The 19606-nt window shown below is 49.1% G+C and overlaps 1 protein-coding gene across 1 annotated transcript in view; it reads right to left on the bottom strand.

Annotated features, from left to right (window-relative positions):
- The window catches only part of tbxas1 (thromboxane A synthase 1 (platelet)), a 101913-nt gene that overhangs the window by 68881 nt on the left and 13426 nt on the right, over positions 1 to 19606 (bottom strand). Inside the window, exon 3 of the mRNA XM_039001471.1 lies at positions 4934 to 5027. Coding sequence (XP_038857399.1) covers positions 4934 to 5027 — 94 coding nt within the window. The remainder of the gene's footprint in view (positions 1 to 4933; positions 5028 to 19606) is intronic.

Genomic DNA, 19606 nt, shown 5'->3' on the forward strand with positions numbered 1-19606 from the left:
GTTGTGTTTGGCTGTGAGTGTGGCTTTCAGAAGTGGGTCAGATGATTGTACGAGAGCACCACTCCAGAGAGGGTTCTTTGTGTCTGCAGATCTGAGTCTCAGCACACACACACACACACACTATGGCAGCAGCAGCATCTCCCCTGCTTCACCTGGGGAGACCGCCCAGCCCCAGACAGACAATGAAATTATGCAAGGCACTGAAGGCAGAGCTTCATGCATACTTAACCACCTCAGCCCTTAGCCTGCCAGGCTGCCACTGCAGTTCAGCTGAGAAGGACACTCTAAGAGCACTCGCTATTGTGTAAGAGGCTACAGAGCACTAGGTTCTCCTTAGATCAAGCTTTTAAAATCATATCACTGTATCTCTCAGATATATTCATCGAAGAGAGACCATGCAACAGTCAGTTCCTATTTGAGACACCAGCCTACAGAGCACTCATTCCCAATCCTACGTCAATGATGGCAGAATAAGACAAACAGGCAAAGTAGGAAGAAGAGGGATAAAAGAGAGAGCGAGAGGAAGCCAGAGAGAGAAAGTCGTAGCGGCCCTAGAAAAAGCCCAGTGAGCTAGTTACAGTGAGTGACAGGCGACCCAGCCCACTCTGCCTGTCTGCCCCGCTAAGGATTATTGACCTCTGAATCTCATCAAGATCTGCCCTGCAGAGAAACATCCAGAAGCCACCACACCATACCATTGGCAATAATCACACATAGCATTTAAAGGAATTGTCTTATAGCTGGAATGGATGTCAGACGGAATGTCAAGCATAAGAGTAACATGCTGACCACACCGCAACGCGAGCGCTGCAAAATAAATGTACACATGCATGTTATTCAATCACACACTGCTCGTGCGCCTCAGCGAGTGTCTGCGTGGCCAGGCGCTAAAATAGAAATAGGTTCTATTTGTGATGCTCAACGCGCTGCAAGTCCGGCCTCTCCCATCTCCTCATTGGATTTTAGGAGCATATACCCACATGGGTGATTGAAAGATTAATTGACGTCCACACTCCAGTTGGTTGTAGTAACGCACCGTAAAGTTAGTTGCCAACCGCCATATAAAGTCCAAAGAAGAAAAAAAGAAGCCTGAAGGAAGGAGTAGAGATGACGAGAAAGGAATTCAGTTTACAGTTTTATCTGTGGATTAATTGTCGGAGTAGAGGACCTTGTGCATTTCAGGTAAAATAACAACCCAATGTTTATATCCCAGGACAAATTAGCTAGCAACAGCAAGCTGGCTAGCTAAATTGCCATGAATGTTTAATGCTTTCGACCTGTACCCAAATTAATATAATTGGTTCAGAGTTTGTTTTGATATTTCAACCTGCATGTCCTGATTGTGTCTGGTGTGGGGGTATAAAATCAACATGCGTGCAATGGCGCACACAGGCACACGCGTGCGCAACTATTGTTGATATCAATAGTTAGGGATAGTATTTACTGTGTGAGTAAATTTAAGGCATGACACCCATGACTTCAGATTGTATGTAAATGTCGGTAAATCATATACATTTCTGGAAAATACTGTTATTCCCCTTTAATCTCTGGTGTCTTTGTTGTAGGGTAGGATGGGTAGAATCGTGAGTGGATCAAAATATCCCCATATTAAATCAGTGATATTTAACCCACTCACTTTTTTAAAAACATTTTACATTATATATTCATCATAAAAATAATGCAATTAACAATAAGGGTAATGTATTTGGGAATCACATGGTATTAAAAGTCTTTAATGATGTCACGTTCTGACCATAGTTCTTGTGTGTTTTGCTTGTTTTAGTGTTGGTTAGGACGTGAGCTGGGTGGGCATTCTATGTTGTGTGTCTAGTTTGTCTGTTTCTATGTTTGACCTAATATGGTTCCCAATCAGAGGCAGGTGTTTTGTGTTGTCTCTGATTGGGAATCATATTTAGGTGGCTTGTTGTGTGTTGGGATTTTGTGGGTGGTTGTTTCCTGTCTATGTGTAAGTTGCCAGTGTCTGCACTTATTGTTTGTATAGCTTCACGTTCGTCTGTGTGTTGTTTTGATTAGTTTGTATAGTGTTCATTTCGTTTTCGTCTTCATTAAAGAAGAATGTATTGTTATCACGCTGCGCCTTGGTCCTCCTCACTTAAATGTTACGACGAACGTGACAGAATCACCCACCAAACTCGGACCAAGCAGCGTAGTAACGGGCAGCAGCGGCAGCAGCAGCAGCAGCGGTACCAGGAGGAATGGACTTGGGAGGACGTGTTGGACGGAAAGGGTTGCTACACATGGGAGGAGATCCTGGCTGGTAAGGATCGCCTTCCATGGGAACAGGTGGAGGCAGCTAGGAGAGCGGAAGCAGCTGCGAAGGGGAACCGGTGTTATGAGGGAACACGGCTGGCCAGGAAGCCCGAGAAGAAACACCAAAAATTTATTGGGGGGGGGGGGGCTAAACGGGAGTGTGGTAGGAGACCTGCGCCAACTTCCCGGGCTTACCGTGGAAAGCGAGAGTACGGGCAGACACTGTGTTATGCGGAAGAGTGCACGGTGTCTCCTGTACGTGTGCATAGCCCGGTGCGGTACATCCCAACTCCATGTATCGGCCGGGCTAGATTGAGCATTGAGCCAGGTGTCATGAAGCCAGCTCAACACATCTGGTCTCCAGTGCGTCTCCTCGGGCCGGTGTACATGGCACCAGCCTTACGCATGGTGTCCCCGGTTCGCCTGCACAGCCCAGTGCGGGTTATTCCACCTCCCCGCACTGGTCGGGCTACGGGGATCATTCAACCAGGTAAGGTTGGGCAGGCTCGGTGCTCAAGGGAGCCAGTACGCCTTCACGGTCCGGTATATCCGGCGCCACCTCCTCGCCCCAGCCCAGTAACACCAGTGCCTACACCACACACCAGGCTTCCTGTGCGTCTCCAGAACTCTGTTCCTCCTCCACGCACTCTCCCTGTGGTGTGTGTCTCCAGCCCGGTACCACCAGTTCCGGCACCACGCACCAAGCTTACTGTGCGTATCCAGAGCCCTGTACGCACTGTTCCTTCTCTCCGCACTCGCCCTGAGGTGCGTGCCCTCAGCCCGGTACCACCAGTGCCGGTACCACGCACCAGGTGTATAGTGCGCCTCGAGAGTCCAGTGTACCCTGTTCCTGCTCCCCGCACTAGCCTTGAGGTGCCTGTCTACAAACCGGTACCACCAGTTCCGGCACCACGCACCAGGCCTACTGTGCGCCTCAGCAGGTCAGAGTCGGCCGTCTGCCCAGCGCCATCTGAGCTGCCTGCCTGCCCAGCGCCATCTGAGCTGCCTGCCTGCCCAGCGCCATCTGAGCTGCCTGCCTGCTCAGTGCCATCTGAGCTGCCTGCCTGCCCAGCGCCATCTGAGCTGCCTGCCTGCCCAGCGCCATCTGAGCTGCCTGCCTGCCCCGAGCCATTAGAGCCGTCTGTCAGTCAGGAGCCGCCAGAGCCGCCCGCCAGTCAGGAGCCGCCAGAGCCGCCAGCCAGTCAGGAGCCGCCAGCCAGTCAGGAGCCGCCAGAGCCGCCAGCCAGTCAGGAGTTGCCAGAGCCGCCAGCCAGTCAGGAGCCGCCAGAGCCGCCAGCCAGTCATGAGCCGCCAGCCAGTCATGAGCCGCCCGCCAGTCATGAGCCGCCCGCCAGTCATGAGCCGCCCGCCAGTCATGAGCTGCCCTCCAGTCATGAGCTGCCCTCCAGTCATGAGCTGCCCTCCAGTCATGAGCTGCCCTCCAGTCATGAGCTGCCCTCCAGTCATGAGCTGCCCGCCAGTCATGAGCTGCCCTCCAGTCACGAGCTGCCTTCCAGTCATGAGCTGCCACCCAGTCATGAGCTGCCACCCAGTCATGAGCTGCCACCCAGTCATGAGCTGCCACCCAGTCATGAGCTGCCATTCAGTTCGGAGCTGCCATTCAGTCCGGAGCTGCCATTCAGTCCGGAGCTACCTCTCTGTCCTAAGCTACCTCTCGGTTCGGAGCTGTCTCCTCAGTCTGATGGGGCCCTTTGTGAGGGTTCCTAGGCCAAGGTCGGCAGCGAGGGTCGCCACTCAAAGGACGCTAAGGAGGGGGACAAAGACAATGGTGGAGTGGTGTCCTCGTCCAGCGCCGGAGCCGCCACCGCGGACAGATGCCCACCCAGACCCTCCCCTAGAGTTTTAGGGGGTGCGTTCGGAGTCCGCACCTCAGGAGGGGGGTACTGTCACGTTCTGACCATAGTTCTTGTGTGTTTTGCTTGTTTTAGTGTTGGTCAGGACGTGAGCTGGGTGGGCATTCTATGTTGTGTGTCTAGTTTGTCTGTTTCTATGTTTGGCCTAATATGGTTCCCAATCAGAGGCAGGTGTTTTGTGTTGTCTCTGATTGGGAATCATATTTAGGTGGCTTGTTGTGTGTTGGGATTTTGTGGGTGGTTGTTTCCTGTCTATGTGTAAGTTGCCAGTGTCTGCACTTATTGTTTGTATAGCTTCACGTTCGTCTGTTTGTTGTTTTGATTAGTTTGTATAGTGTTCGTTTCGTTTTCGTCTTCATTAAAGAAGAATGTATTGTTATCACGCTGCGCCTTGGTCCTCCTCACTTAAATGTTACGACGAACGTGACAAATGAACTTGTTAGTCATTTATAATGAACAAATCTAATGAAGTGCAGCTAGATGTTAGAAGCCTGATTTCTCTCACCTTCAGGGGTGGTGTGTGTGTGTGTGTGTGTGTGTGTGTGTGTGTGTGTGTGTGTGTGTGTGTGTGTGTGTGTGTGTGTGTGCGTGTGCGTGGGGGTTAAGTGATTTACCCCCCAAAAAGACAGGCAATACCCAATCATTGCCTCGGTCAAATGGAAGCAGAACTCTGCACTGAACTCTGTATTAAGCATTTAAATATCACAATAGTTAGAAGGGAAAATATGCATAAATTAAGTTTCTTTGAGTGAGAGTGTATACATCTTCCATAGCAGTCGGTATCTTACCTGACGAAATAGAAACATGTTCCCAATGAACGGGGACGGTTTGGGGTGCCTGATTCCACATCGAGCCAGGGCTGAATAGGGGAATGTAGCATACCTAGAGAGAGGAGAGGAGAGAGAGAGGAGAGAGAGAGAGAAGAGAGAGAGAGAGAAGAGAGAGAGAGAGGAGAGAGAGTAGAAAGAGAGAGAGAGAGAGAAGAGAAAGGAGAGAGAGAGACAGAGAGAGAGAAAGAGAGAAGAGAGAGAGAAAGGGGGGACAAAATAAATAGAGAAACAGAGACAGAAAGAGAGACAAAGAGAGTCGGAGTGTGAGCTAGTAACGTGTAAAAGGGAACGGGGGATAAGGTAGTAATGCTACAGAGATTACCGCGTCTAATGTGGCAGATATGCTGCCTAAGCAGCGCCTCACACAAACACACAACATTATTACACTGGAAGGATTTATTTGTTCGGGGGAATGTATAAAATTCCAGACTTTGACTCCTAAAACAGAACAGCAAAATGGAACAGCATGCATTATTCATCACAGGAGCTGCTGCCGTTTTCTGCTGACATGCAAGTCCTTGGAATGTGGAAGGGGCCTTTTGTACAGGACTTTGTGGAGCATTATGGGATACGACAGCTGGGACGTTCTTTAGTCATGTAATACGCCGTCTGCTCTAAACGTGGTGGATTCTGTAGAGTGTGTGCGTGCGTGTGTGTATTTGAGTATCCTGGCCAATGAAAGGGCAATTAAATGATGGCTGCCTCCTTGTTTGCTGCTACAGTCACGGACTACGAGGCTAAGAGACAGGAAATTGTGTTTACAGTCAGAAAATAAAGCTGTACACACAAACACTCCCACACAGGCAGGGAGGGAGATGTGACAGACAGGCAGGCTTATGGATCAGGGCAAACAACTCTGACTGGATTGAGGAAGTCATATTTCCACGCCGTACATAAACAACCAACACAGGAAGGCCGCAAGACAGAGCAGCCAACACAGGTCTGATTCACACATACGCTCACAGGCACGGAAACGCGCACACCAAGACCTCTGATGCTAAACGCGCGCACACACACACACCCCAAGACCTCTTATACTAAAAACCAAAATAGATTTGAACATCCACTTCATCTCCCCCTAAGCCCCTTAAGGAGGCCCATTACCATATTAGTGAAACTCAAACTGTAGATGAAACGCTGGCCAAGAAATCTCATCACACCGACTCATTTTAAAACACCTTCGCAATTATAACGACGCGCATCACACAGCCATGACAGACAGACATCCCTCTCAATGTACATCAGAAGAGGGACTCACAGTGCATAGTAACTGCTTTGGAATTCCGTGGCGTTTTACTCCTTTAAGTCCCATACTCCCCAAGGTCTAGTCTATATCCCTGATTGACACAGTGGTTAATGTCCTATGTTACGGAGTGATGCAGACTGGGTGAGATATTGTGTTTTGTTTCCACTGTTGCTGTGGCAATGTGGGAGTTTATAACGGCTGGTGGCATGGCCTCATTTACGGAGAGACAGGGGTAGTGGTGTTGTCATCAGCAGCAGGCACGTGTCACTCTGTCAGTCTCTACACGTTGACTACAGAGAACAAACATATCTAACTGTGGGCGTTGCTGTAGAGGCCATGAAGAAGGCCATGAAGAGGCCATGAAGAGACACACACACACACACACACACACACACACACACACACACACACACACACACACACACACACACACACACACACACACACACACACACACACAGAAAGAGAGAGACAGACAGGTGCTCCTATGAGAGCAAAGCTTTAGTGTTCCTACAACACCACGGCAGCAAAATGAAGGCTGGGGCATAGCTGTTATATGATTGACATACTGTATAAGCCTAGAAACCAACAAACTATACTGTTGCTTCATTGAATTATGAGGAAAAGGGAAATAGACTGAAACGTACTATGCTACAGCACATGTTCAGGTTAACCAGGCTAAGCTGTGATGTACTGTGCTACAAAGAGATGTGCTGAGCTATGCTACATACATTAGGCCACACAGTTTTCGACTAGCTCTCAGTCTCAATTCAGCATTAGACATTCATCCATGTTTCTCAAACGTCACATTTCGAAATTGTAGCAAACGTCAAATTTGAGGTTAAGTTTAGGCATTATCTCAAAAATCTTAAGGTTAGGCATTAACTCCGGATGGTTCAGGTAAGGGTTAATGTTTTGGATAGGTTTAAAACAAAAATATCAAAAACAGCTTTCTATGGCCTGATTCAAACTTGTTACCTTTGGAATCAGAGGCAGATGCTTACGCCTCATATGTTCCCTTCAAATTTTTGGGGGCACTGAGCAAATTTCAGTTCTGCTGAGCGCAAATTTAAACTTCCGGCGCGCGTTTACTGTGAACACTGAGGCTGTACCCGGTTTTAACAGTGGCCAAGTAGGCTACTGCAGGTATTTATTCATAATGTAGGCCTACCAGAATGACCTACCATCAAAAACAATGGATAAAATGTATCCCATAACATTTTAACAGGGAAATAGTTGTTTTATCATTCAGCCTACAGTAACAGCAGCCAATGTGTGATTCGATGAGACTTGAAAAAACCTGCAGGGTTTGACATTAACTTGTTTCACCACTTGTCCTTCAGACAAGGAGATGACTGAAAATGTTGTGTTATTTGATTCAAGAAACCACTATACAAAATACAATTAATTATTATTCCCATAACATTATTACAGATAATCAGACTATTACAGACTACAAAGGGAAGCACAGCCGAGAGCAGCCCGGTGACACGAGCCGACCAGACGACCTAAATAACTTCTATGCTCGCTTCGAGGCAAGTAACACTGAAACATGCATGAGAGCACCAACTGTTCCGGATGACTGTGTGATCAAGCTTTCCGCAGCCGATGTGAGTAAGACATTTAAACAGGTCAACATTCACAAGGCCGCTGGGCCAGACGGATTACCAGGACATGTACTCCGAGCATACGCTGACCAACTGGCAAGTGTCTTCACTGACATTTTCAACCTCTCCCTGTCTGAGTCTGTAATATCAACACGTTTCAAGCAGACCGCCATAATCCCTGTGCCCATTAACACTAAGGTAACCTGCCTAAATGACTACCGACCCGTAGCACTCACGTCTGTAGCCATGAAATGCTTTGAAAGGCTGGTCATGGCTCACATCAACACCATTATCCCAGAAACCCTAGACCCCCTCCAATTTGCATACCGCACCAACAGATCCACAAATGATGTAATCTCTATTGCACTCCACACTGCCCTTTCCCACCTGGACAAAAGGAACACCTACAGTGGCTTGCGAAAGTATTCACCCCCCTTGGCATTTTTCCTATTTTGTTACCTTACAACCTGGAATTAAAATTGATTTTTGGGGGGTTTGTATCATTTGATTTACACAAGATGCCTACCACGTTGAAGATGCAAAATATTTTTTTTATTGTGAAACAAACAAGAAATAAGACAAAAAAACAGAAAACTTGAGCGTGCATAACTATTCACCCACCCCAAAGTCAATACTTTGTAAAGCCACCTTTTGCAGCAATTACAGCTGCAAGTGTCTTGGGGTATGTCTCTATAAGCTTGGCACATCTAGCCACTGGGATTTTTGCCTATTCTTCAAACCAAAACTGCTCCAGCTCCATCAAGTTGGATGGGTTCCGCTGGTGTACAGCAATCTTTAAGTCATACCACAGATTCTCAATTGGATTGAGGTCTGGGCTTTGACTAGGCCATTCCAAGACATTTAAATGTTTCCCCTTAAACCACTCGAGTGTTGCTTTAGCAGTATGCTTAGGGTCATTGTCCTGCTGGAAGCTGAACCTCCGTCCCAGTCTCAAATCTCTGGAAGACTGAAACAGGTTTCCCTCAAAAATGTCACTGTATTTAGCACCATCCATCATTCCTTCAATTCTGACCAGTTTCCCAGTCCCTGCCGATGAAAAACATCCCCACGGCATGATGCTGCCACCACCATGCTTCCCTGTGGGGATGGTGTTCTCGGGGTGATGAAAGGTTTTGGGTTTGCGCCAGACATAGCGTTTTCCTTGATGGCCAAAAAGCAAAATTTTAGTCTCATCTGACCAGAGTACCTTCTTCCATATGTTTGGGGAGTCTCCCACATGCCTTATTGGCTAACACCAAATGTGTTTTTTCTTTAAGCAATGGCTTTTTTCTGTCCACTCTTCTGTAAAGCCCAGCTCTGTGGAATGTACGGCTTAAAGTGGTCCAGATACTGGACAGATACTCCAATCTCCACAGTGGAGCTTTGCAGCTCCTTCGGGGTTATCTTTGGTCTCTTTGTTGCCTCTCTGATTAATGCCCTCCTTGCCTGGTCTGTGAGTTTTGGTGGGAGGCCCCCTATTGGCAGGTTTGTTGTGGTGCCATATTCTTTCAATTTTTTTTATAATGGATTTAATGGTGCTCCGTGGGATGTTCAAAGTTTCAGATATTTTTTTATAACCCAACCCTGATCTGTACTTCTCCACAACTTTGTCCCTGACCTGTTTGGAGAGCTCCTTGATCTTCATGGTGCCGCTTGCTTGGTGGTGTCCCTTGCTTAGTGGTGTTGCAGACCCTGGGGCCTTTCAGAACAAGTGTATAGATACTGAGATCATGTGACAGATCATGTAACACTTAAAGTCCACCTGTGTGCAATCTAACTAATTATGTGACTTCTGAGGGTAATTGGTTGCACCAGATCTTATTTATGGGCTTCATAGCAAAGGGGGTGAATACATATGCACGCACCACTTTTACATTTTTCTTTGTTTAGAATTCTTTGAAACAAGTTATTTTTTTCATTTCACTTCACCAATTTGGACTATTTTGTGTATGTCCGTTACATGAAATCCAAATAAAAATCTATTTAAATTACAGGTTGTAATGCAATAAAATAGGAAAAACGTCAAGGGGGATGAATACTTTTGCAAGGCACTGTCTGCTATTCATTGACTACAGCTCTGCGTTCAACACCATAGTGCCCTCAAAGCTCATCAATAAGCTAAGGACCCTGGAACTAAACAGCTCTCTCTGCAACTGGATCCTAGACTTCCTGACGGGCCGCCCCCAGGTGGTAAGGGTAGGTAACAACACAACCGCCACGCTGATCCTCAACACGGGGGCCCCTCAGGGGTGCGTGCTCAGTCCCCTCCTGTACTCCCTGTTCACTCATGACTGCACGGCCAGGCATAACTCCAACACCATCATTAAGTTTGCTGATGACATAACAGTGGTAGGCCTGATCACCGACAACAATGAGACAGCCTATAAGGAGGAGGTCAGAGACCTGACCATGTGGTGCAAGAACAACAACCTCTCCCTCAACGTGATCAAGACAAAGGAGATGATTGTGGACTACAGGAAAAAGAGGACCGAGCACGCCCCCATTCTCATCAACGGGGCTGTAGTGGAGCAGGTTGAGAGCTTCAAGTTCCTTGGCGTCCACATCAACAACAAACTAACATGGTCCAAGCACACCAAGACAGTTGTGAAGAGGGCACGACAAAACCTATTCCCCCTCAGGATTGAAAAAGATTTGGCATGTGTCCTCAGATCCTCAAAGGATTTTACAGCTGCACCATCGAGAGCATCCTGACGGATTGCATCACTGCCTGGTATGGCAACTGCTCGGCCTTTGACTGCAAGGCACTTCAGAGGGCAGTGCGTTTGGCCCAGTACATCACCAGGGCCAAGCTTCCTGCCATGCAGGACCTCTATACCAGGCGGTGTCAGAGGAAGGCCCTAAATTTTGTTTTGTATTTTCTTAAAACTGTATCGTTGGTTAAGGGATTGTAAGTAAGCATTTCACTGTAAGGTCTACACCTGTTGTATTCAGCACATGTGACAAATACAATTTGATTTGATTTGATCAGACAAATTATGCTACACTTACTTAGCTTATTCAAGACCATCTCAAAATACAACACTGCCCCTTTAAGACAAAAAAAGCTCTATTTGACTCGCTTTTCAAAGATGGCTAGAAATGCACATGTTTGGTGCTCTTGTTGGAAGCAACCATTCCCCCATTGTTGACTAGAAATTAACTATAACTGGGCTAATACTAACTAGCAAAGGATATGAACAAATGTGCACAGGGGGCTACATGCAGCTCTTGCTTTGATTTCAAAACAAACGCATCTACTCGCGACCACTAATGCAGGAAACACAGTCCAGTTCAAAGTGAATGGCACAGATCTATATATATATGGCAATGGCTATTTGCATATAGTCCGACTGCAGCTCTGATTGGTATAATGGCGCACCGGTTTGTTTAGAGTACGGGCCTGAGTTGTGCCTGCCAATGCAATTGAATCCTACTCTAATGCGATATGCCTTGAGCAGTTAGTTTTGCATACTAAGTCTTGCATAGTTTTGTTTTGTTTTGGGTATGGTACATTGAAAGTGGCTAATATTGTGTTGATTCGATCACAATTGCCACAGTAAAGGGAAACGTTGATAGTGTTAACTAATGGGGAAAACTCTAGAAAGTTGAGTGAAGTTCAATCACATGCTTCTCTGCGCTGGATGATATTTCTTCTGCGTGGCAGTCCGAGTGGAGCTGTGCGCACGCGCAGCTTAGAAGTAACATTGCTTACCCCCGTCCACAACACCTTAGCAAAAAACTAAACCTACCTGAAGGTAACAGTGCTCACTGTTGCCCCTAGTGGCTGGTTTCCACATTATCTCCCGACGTCCTCAGACATGGATGGACGTCGAAAACTGACTTGTATCACGGGTGACCTGGCTGACAGTGTTATGCTGCAGTCACACACAGCTTGTGTGTGTGAAAGAGGGGTGTCAGGCAGGAGAGGTAAAGAAGGACAGTGGGTGAAAAACAAAAGCCCTCTAGGGGGGTCTGCCAAGAACAGAGGGCACCTTCATGACAGCTCTGAGCCTGCAGCAATAATTCAATAGCACACAAAAATGTTATGCGAACACGTGGTAAGACAGAGTTTTAGTGCATGACTGACTCGGAGCTCTCCATTTGATTGACTGGGTGTGAGGGAGCCACAGACACTGGGTTGTCTCAGCCAGCTGTGAGCACAAACTGCTGAAGCCGTAGCTCACCGATCATCTCCCCAGTCCGACCCACGTCAGAGCGGAGCAGCTTCACCTGGGAACCACCTTTATCTCAAGGAACATCCAATGACGCACTCCGAGACACTGAGAAAAGACAGGACTCACTCCTCCAGAGTAAAAATAAATAAAACGTTGCTTATAAAAGAATGCAATAAAGAGCGGATGGTGAATTTTTTGGGGTTGTGAGTCCTCCTTGCGATGAACAAAAGACAGATTTATAGAGTTGTCTCCCACTCACACACATACACATTGCACGCACACAGGCACACAGACACACGGGACGGGTCATTTGGTGGTCAGGGGGATTGGAGTCTCATTTAGATTGAAGGGTTACAGCTGGCAGGGCTGTTTTATCTGTCTGCCACTGAAATTAGAGGTGTCAGAGATTAGGACGACACACTTCCTTCAAACAACCCCACAGATCTGGCAATGTGAGATTCGGCCAATCAGAGGGTGAGGACAGGGGGTGTTCCCAGGGCATCATGGGTAAACCATAGCGTTGCATAAAACGGAAGAAAACAGACTGCAACCAGGAGGGACTACCTGGACTTGTCTAATAAATAAAACATTGATTTTCATTTTCCGTAGCAAAACCTTTTCCGTTGCTTGCCATAATGAACACAACCCAGCTCCCCACTGGTTCTTGTAGTTGTCATGTGTTTACCATCAGAGCCTCCCTCGTACAGAAAGCAATTTTTATTGTGCTATTATTGTGTTCTCTTCACGACGCATGTCGCGATGCTGTTTCTCTTCATGAATAACCCAGTATGATTCTCAGCAGTTGCTGTGTGTGTGTGTGTGTGTGTGTGTGTGTGTGTGTGTGTGTGTGTGTGTGTGTGTGTGTGTGTGTGTGTGTGTGTGTGTGTGTGTGTGTGCATGCGTAAGTGCGAAGCCACAGAGTGCCATTGAGCCTACATGCAATCAGAGACACCTCAGAGGCATCCATCATTAGCGACAAACACAATCAGTCCTCTCTGACTGCATCTGACAATACATCCACCCACACACATACCTCCATTAGAGTAAAGGCACATGGACACACACACCAAACTCGAAACCCAAGCAGTGTACAAAAAGTGGTAACAGAAGATATCATACACACACTTCCTGGAAAATATTGTTGGTTTCAGTGGTTTCAAGCATGTCTGTAAATCAACAGGAGAGGAGCAGAGCTGTTGTAATTGCTTTGCAATGCCTTTGATGCCCCTTTTGGATTATCCATGTCATAGCTTATTGCTTTTTTCATTGTTAAGTGCCTCATAAAATCGGCATTAATACGTGCCCATTGATTTGTGCATGGCTGGATAATCTCTCCAGACACTAGCCCCCATTTGAAAATGCAAGCACACAAACATGAAGGCACACCCACTCAACCAGAGGGAAGTGTGCAGCATCAGTAACATGGAGATCTGTCAGCCTGAGCCCTTGCCTTCCCACTGGAGACTCACAGGGAAATTAATGTATGGGTCCAGATGGGTCGATTGGAGGAGGATGGAGGGAGGGGCGAGTCCCCCATAATGCTGTGTGCTGGCTGAAACGGTAGGAGCATGGAAGTAGGTGCTTTGTGCTGGCGGGGAGCCGTGTGTGAAAGAAAACGCATTTGTATGTGTTGTGTGGTTGTGTGTCTGTGTCCCAGGGCCTGGCTGGCTGTCACAGTGCATTGGAGAGTTCAGTCCTATCTGGAGCGCTCCTCTGATTGTTTAACTGTGGAGCTGCAACGCCTGCATTTTTTTATTTTTTATTTTCTTTTTACCTTTATTTAACCAGGTAGGCTAGTTGAGAACAAGTTCTCATTTACAACTGTGACCTGGCCAAGATAAAGCATAGCAGTGTGAACAGACAACAACACAGAGTTACACATGGAGTAAACAATAAACAAGTCAATAACATGGTAGAAAAATAAGAATCTATATACAATGTGTGCAAAAGGCATGAGGAGGTAGGCAATAAATCGAATAATTACAATTTAGCAGATTAACACTGGAGTGATAAATCATCAGATGATCATGTGCAAGTAGAGATACTGGTGTGCAAAAGAGCAGAAAAGTAAATAAATAAAAGCAGTATGGGGGGGTGAGGTAGGTAAATTGGGTGGTGTCACACCCTGGCCTCTGTTATATTGATTTTCTTTATTAGTTTAGTTAGGTCAGGGTGTGACATGGGGGATGTTTGTGTGTTTTGTCTAGTTTAGGGTGTGTGTATTGTTTAGGGGGTTGTGTATAGTGTATGGGGTTGTGTTCAGTATAGAGGTTTAGGAAAGTCTATGGTTGCCTGGTTTGGTTCTCAATCAGAGACAGCTGTTTATTGTTGTCTCTGATTGGGAGCCATATTTAAGGCAGCCATAGGCTTTAGGTGATTGTGGGTAATTGTCTATGTCTAACGTTAGTAGCTTGTGTGTGCACTTTCGTTTTGTAGCTTCACGGTCGTTTGTTGTTTTGTATAGTTTGTAAAAGTTTCGTTTCGTGTTCATCTTCGTTATAAATAAAAGGGAAGATGTATTCATATCACGCTGCGACTTGGTCCACTCTTTCACCAGAAGACGATCGTGACAGGATTACCCACCAAACCAGGACCAAGCAGCGTGTTAAGCAGCAGCAGGAGCATACACAGGATTTCTGGACGTGGGAGGAAATTCTGGACGGTAAGGGACCCTGGGTACAACCTGGAGAATATCGCCGCCCTCGTGAAGAGCTGGAGGCAGCTAAAGCCGAGAGGCGGCGATATGAGGAGGCAGCACGGAAGCGAGGCTGGAAGCCTGAGAATCAAGCCCAAAAATTTCTTGGGGGGGCTCTCGGGGAGTGTAGCTGGGTCAAGTAGGACACTTGAGCCAGCTCCCCGTGCTTCTCGTGAGGAGCCGAAGAAAGAACCAGAGACAGTCGGGCTGATATTGGAGGTGAGCAATGGGAATGAAGCTGAGACTGTGGATGAATTAATGGGGAAATTGGAGGAGAGAGAGAAGAGGGATTTGCTGTTGTGGAGCATAAAGCACCGCATCCGCTTGAAGGAGCGTGTGCGGGATTTGATGTCACCTGAGTCAGCTCTTCATACTCGTCCTGAGGTGCGTGCTAGCAGTCTGGTGAAGACTGTGCCAATACCACGCACTAGCCCTATGGTGCGTGTCTCCAGCCCATTACCACCAGTGCCTACACCACGCACCAAGCCTCCTGTGCGTCTCCAGAGTCCTGTTGCTGTTTCCCACACTAGCCCTGAGATGCGTGTCCCCAGCCCGGTACCACCAGTTCCGGCACCACACACTAGGCCTAATGTGCGTCTCCAGAGCCCTGTACGCACTGTTCCTTCTCCCTGCACTCGCCCTGAGGTGCGTGCCCTCAGTCTGGTACCACCAGTTCCGGCACCACGCACCAGGCCTATAGTGCGCTTTGAGAAACCAGTGTGCCCTGTTCCTGCTCCCCGCACTAGCCCTGAGATGCGTGTCCCCAGCCCGGTACCACCAGTTCCGGCACCACGCACTAGGCCTAATGTGCGTCTCCAGGGTCCAGTATGCCCTGTTCCTTCTCCCTGCACTAGCCTTGAGGTGCGTGTCTCCAGTCCGGTACCACCAGTTCCGGCACCACGCACCAGGCCTACAGTGCGCCTCAGCCGGCCAGAGTCTGCCGTCTGCCCAGCGGCGCCTGAACTGCCCGTCTGCCCAACGGCGCCTGAACTGCCCGTCTGCCCAACGGTGCCTGAACTGCCCGTCTGCCCAACGGCGCCTGAACTGCCCGTCTGCCCAACGGCGCCTGAACTGCCCGTCTGCCCAACGGCGCCTGAACTGCCCGTCTGCCAAGCGCCGCATGAACTGCCTGTCTGTACTGAGCCTGCAAAGCCGCCCGTCTGTACTGAGCCTGCAAAGCCGCCCGTCTGTAATGAGCCTTCAAAGCCGCCCGTCTGTCATGAGCCTTCAGAGCCTTCCGCCAGACAGGAGCCGCTAGAGCCGTCCGCCAGACAGGAGCCGCTAGAGCCATCCGCCAGACAAGAGCCGCTAGAGCCGTCCGCCAGACAGGAGCCGCTAGAGCCGTCCGCCAGACAGGAGTCGCTAGAGCCGTCCGCCAGACAGGAGCCGCTAGAGCCGTCCGCCAGACAGGAGCAGCCAGAGCCGTCCGTCAGACAGGAGCAGCCAGAGCCTTCCGCCAGACAGGAGCAGCCAGAGCCTTCCGCCAGACAGGAGCAGCCAGAGCCTTCCGCCAGACAGGAGCAGCCAGAGCCTTCCGCCAGCCATGACCAGCCAGAGCCTTCCGCCAGCCATGACCAGCCAGAGCCTTCCGCCAGCCATGACCAGCCAGAGCCTTCCGCCAGCCATGACCAGCCAGAGCCTTCCGCCAGCCATGACCAGCCAGAGCCGCCAGCCATGACCAGCCAGAGCCGTCAGCCAGCCATGACCAGCCAGAGCCGTCAGCCAGCCATGACCAGCCAGAGCCGTCATCCAGCCATGACCAGCCAGAGCCGTCAGCCAGCCATGACCAGCCAGAGCCGTCAGCCAGCCATGACCAGCCAGAGCCGTCAGCCAGCCATGACCAGCCAGAGCCGTCAGCCAGCCATGACCAGCCAGAGCCGTCAGCCAGCCATGACCAGCCAGAGCCGTCAGCCAGCCATGACCAGCCAGAGCCGTCAGCCAGCCATGACCAGCCAGAGCCGTCAGCCAGCCATGACCGGCCAGCCCCGTCAGCCAGCCATGACCAGCCAGCCATGACCAGCCAGAGCCGTCAGCCAGCCATGACCAGCCAGAGCCGTCAGCCAGCCATGACCAGCCAGAGCCGTCAGCCAGCCATGACCAGCCAGAGCCGTCAGCCAGCCATGACCAGCCAGAGCCGTCAGCCAGCCATGACCAGCCAGAGCCGTCAGCCAGCCATGACCAGCCAGAGCCGTCAGCCAGCCCCGTCAGCCAGCCATGACCAGCCAGCCATGACCAGCCAGAGCCGTCAGCCAGCCATGACCAGCCAGAGCCGTCAGCCAGCCATGACCAGCCAGAGCCGTCAGCCAGCCATGACCAGCCAGAGCCGTCAGCCAGCCATGACCAGCCAGAGCCGTCAGTCAGCCAGGATCCGCCAGAGCCATCTGCCAGTCCGGAGCTGCCCCTCAGTCCGGAGCTGCCCCTCAGTCCGGAGCTGCCCCTCAGTCCGGAGCTGCCCCTCAGTCCAGTGGCGCCCTCTGGGATGGTATTCAGTCCGGGACTCGCCGTTCCAAAGGCGCCACCAAAGCGGTTAGTGACTATGGTGGAGGGGGGTCCACGTCCCGCACCCGAGCCGCCACCATAGGAAGGCCCACCCGGACCCTCCCCTTCTGTGTCAGGTTTTGCGGCCGGAGTCCGCACCTTTGGGGGGGGGGGTACTGTCACACCCTGGCCTCTGTTATATTGATTTTCTTTATTAGTTTAGTTAGGTCAGGGTGTGACATGGGGGATGTTTGTGTGTTTTGTCTAGTTTAGGGTGTGTGTATTGTTTAGGGGGTTGTGTTCAGTATAGAGGTTTAGGAAAGTCTATGGTTGCCTGGTTTGGTTCTCAATCAGAGACAGCTGTTTATTGTTGTTTCGTTTCGTGTTCATCTTCGTTATAAATAAAAGGGAAGATGTATTCATATCACGCTGCGACTTGGTCCACTCTTTCACCAGAAGACGATCGTGACAGGTGGGCTATATACCGATGGACTATATACAGCTATGTACCAGCATACAGCCAGAACACAACAACCAGAGACCAGGGGGATGGGGGGGGTCTTGTTTGGGAAAAAGTTAATCTTCAGTCCTCTCCCCTCTGTGACCCGGAAACCGATAAGTGGTCGAGTGTCAATTCGTTAGTAGAAAAACGGAAGAGGGTCCTCCCCGCGATAGCCTCCTTTCGGTGAGGAAGCACAAGTGTATCCTACCGCCGAAGAGTTTCGAATTAGCTGTTGTTTTATTAGAGGAGAAAACAAAGCACACGTTTAAAAACAATATGCTACTTATTATTTTATCTATAAAATGTCTCACACAAACTAACTTAATTCGTTTCTTAATTCGTTTTTTTTCTCACTTTCCACATTTATATACCCAGGCCTTGTCTAGCTCAACTTATATCTCCCTGCCGTGAATATGAATTGTTCCTGTCTGAACACTGCTTATCTCCATACCATAAAAGGCGATATGTTCCTCATTATCCGACAAGAGCTGTCTTCATTATGGAGCCGCGTGGCCGTGTAGCTGCGGTTGTAGCCCTGATGCATGCCCGTAGCTGTACATGTCTGGCATTCCTCTCTGTCACCCAATCCATCGTACCACACCATCAATCAACGGCATCCATTGTGCCGCGCAGAAAAGCAATGAGCCACATCAATAACTGAGCCGGCTTGCAATCCCCAACCCATGAATATTAACCCTGGTAAAACAATGGCTTCACACATAGCGACTCAGGAAGTCACACATATAGACACTAGGATGCACACAAAAGCATGCACCCTATCGACCCTGAATGCACACGGACACACACACTCGGAACAATCAATGCTTTTGGTCCAAGCATCCCATCTCCTTCAATTATTGATAAGGAAGTGTCCATGGTTGTCTGTAAGGGCTCATCAACCCTAACAGACAACCCACTCCACTTTAACACAAACTATCCATCAAAAATGACCCAATCCCACCACAGACAAAGTGTTTTAGCAGCTGTCGTATCCCGCTAGAAACCGGGGGGATAATGTGAGACATCAGCACATTGTTTACAGCTCATAATAGTCTTGTCTCCACACACATAGACGGTCGAAGCGGACGGCCTCAGGTGAAAATCTCTTTAGAATCCTTTTCAATCTATGCACATCCACCTCACACACTGAACAATCTCCCCTAGGACATGGTTCATCTCCATTTCATTAGCAGCGTTACTCTTTGAGTTGTGTTAACCAGAGGCCCAACTGGTGCCATGATGACCACTGGTTCTCACTTATTGGACACAGTGTGTTTCTCCCCTCTCGTCATGGTCTCCCACTGCAGTCATAAGCCTTGTGTTAAGACTGCTAAGACTGTTATTTAAACACACAACTCACTGCTCTGGACCAATGCAAAGTCTGCCATCCCTCTATTGTGCTGTAGACAGTCGCACAGCTGCAGTACGGATGCACCATCCAGGGGGCTACTCAGTGTCGCTCCAATGAGCTTCCACAAACAAAGCAGGAGACCGAAATGAACCACAAAGGTAAAGTCAGTGACGAGGACATGTGTGGAGAGTGTGGGTTTTCGTTGAGAGAATGGTTGACAAAGATGGCAGAGAGAAAGTGCTGTTGGTTGGAGAGGTGCATCACACTGTTATATTAGAGCGGGGTATTGTAGAGATGGCGAGTCACGCTGCGATGCGGAGTCATACTGCCGCAAAACAAATGCACATGTGACTGGCACCTCCATTCGATTTACAGTAATTATGAGTCACATGGATCCCGCCCTCACAATCACACACGCAGGCAGACAGGCAGGCACCACACACACACACACACACACACACACACACACACACACACACACACACACACACACACACACACACACACACACACACACACACACACACACACACACACACACACACACACACACACACACACACACACACACAGTGTT

Source organism: Salvelinus namaycush, chromosome 9, assembly GCF_016432855.1.
Source record: "Salvelinus namaycush isolate Seneca chromosome 9, SaNama_1.0, whole genome shotgun sequence".
In the NCBI taxonomy this organism is placed as follows: domain Eukaryota; kingdom Metazoa; phylum Chordata; class Actinopteri; order Salmoniformes; family Salmonidae; genus Salvelinus; species Salvelinus namaycush.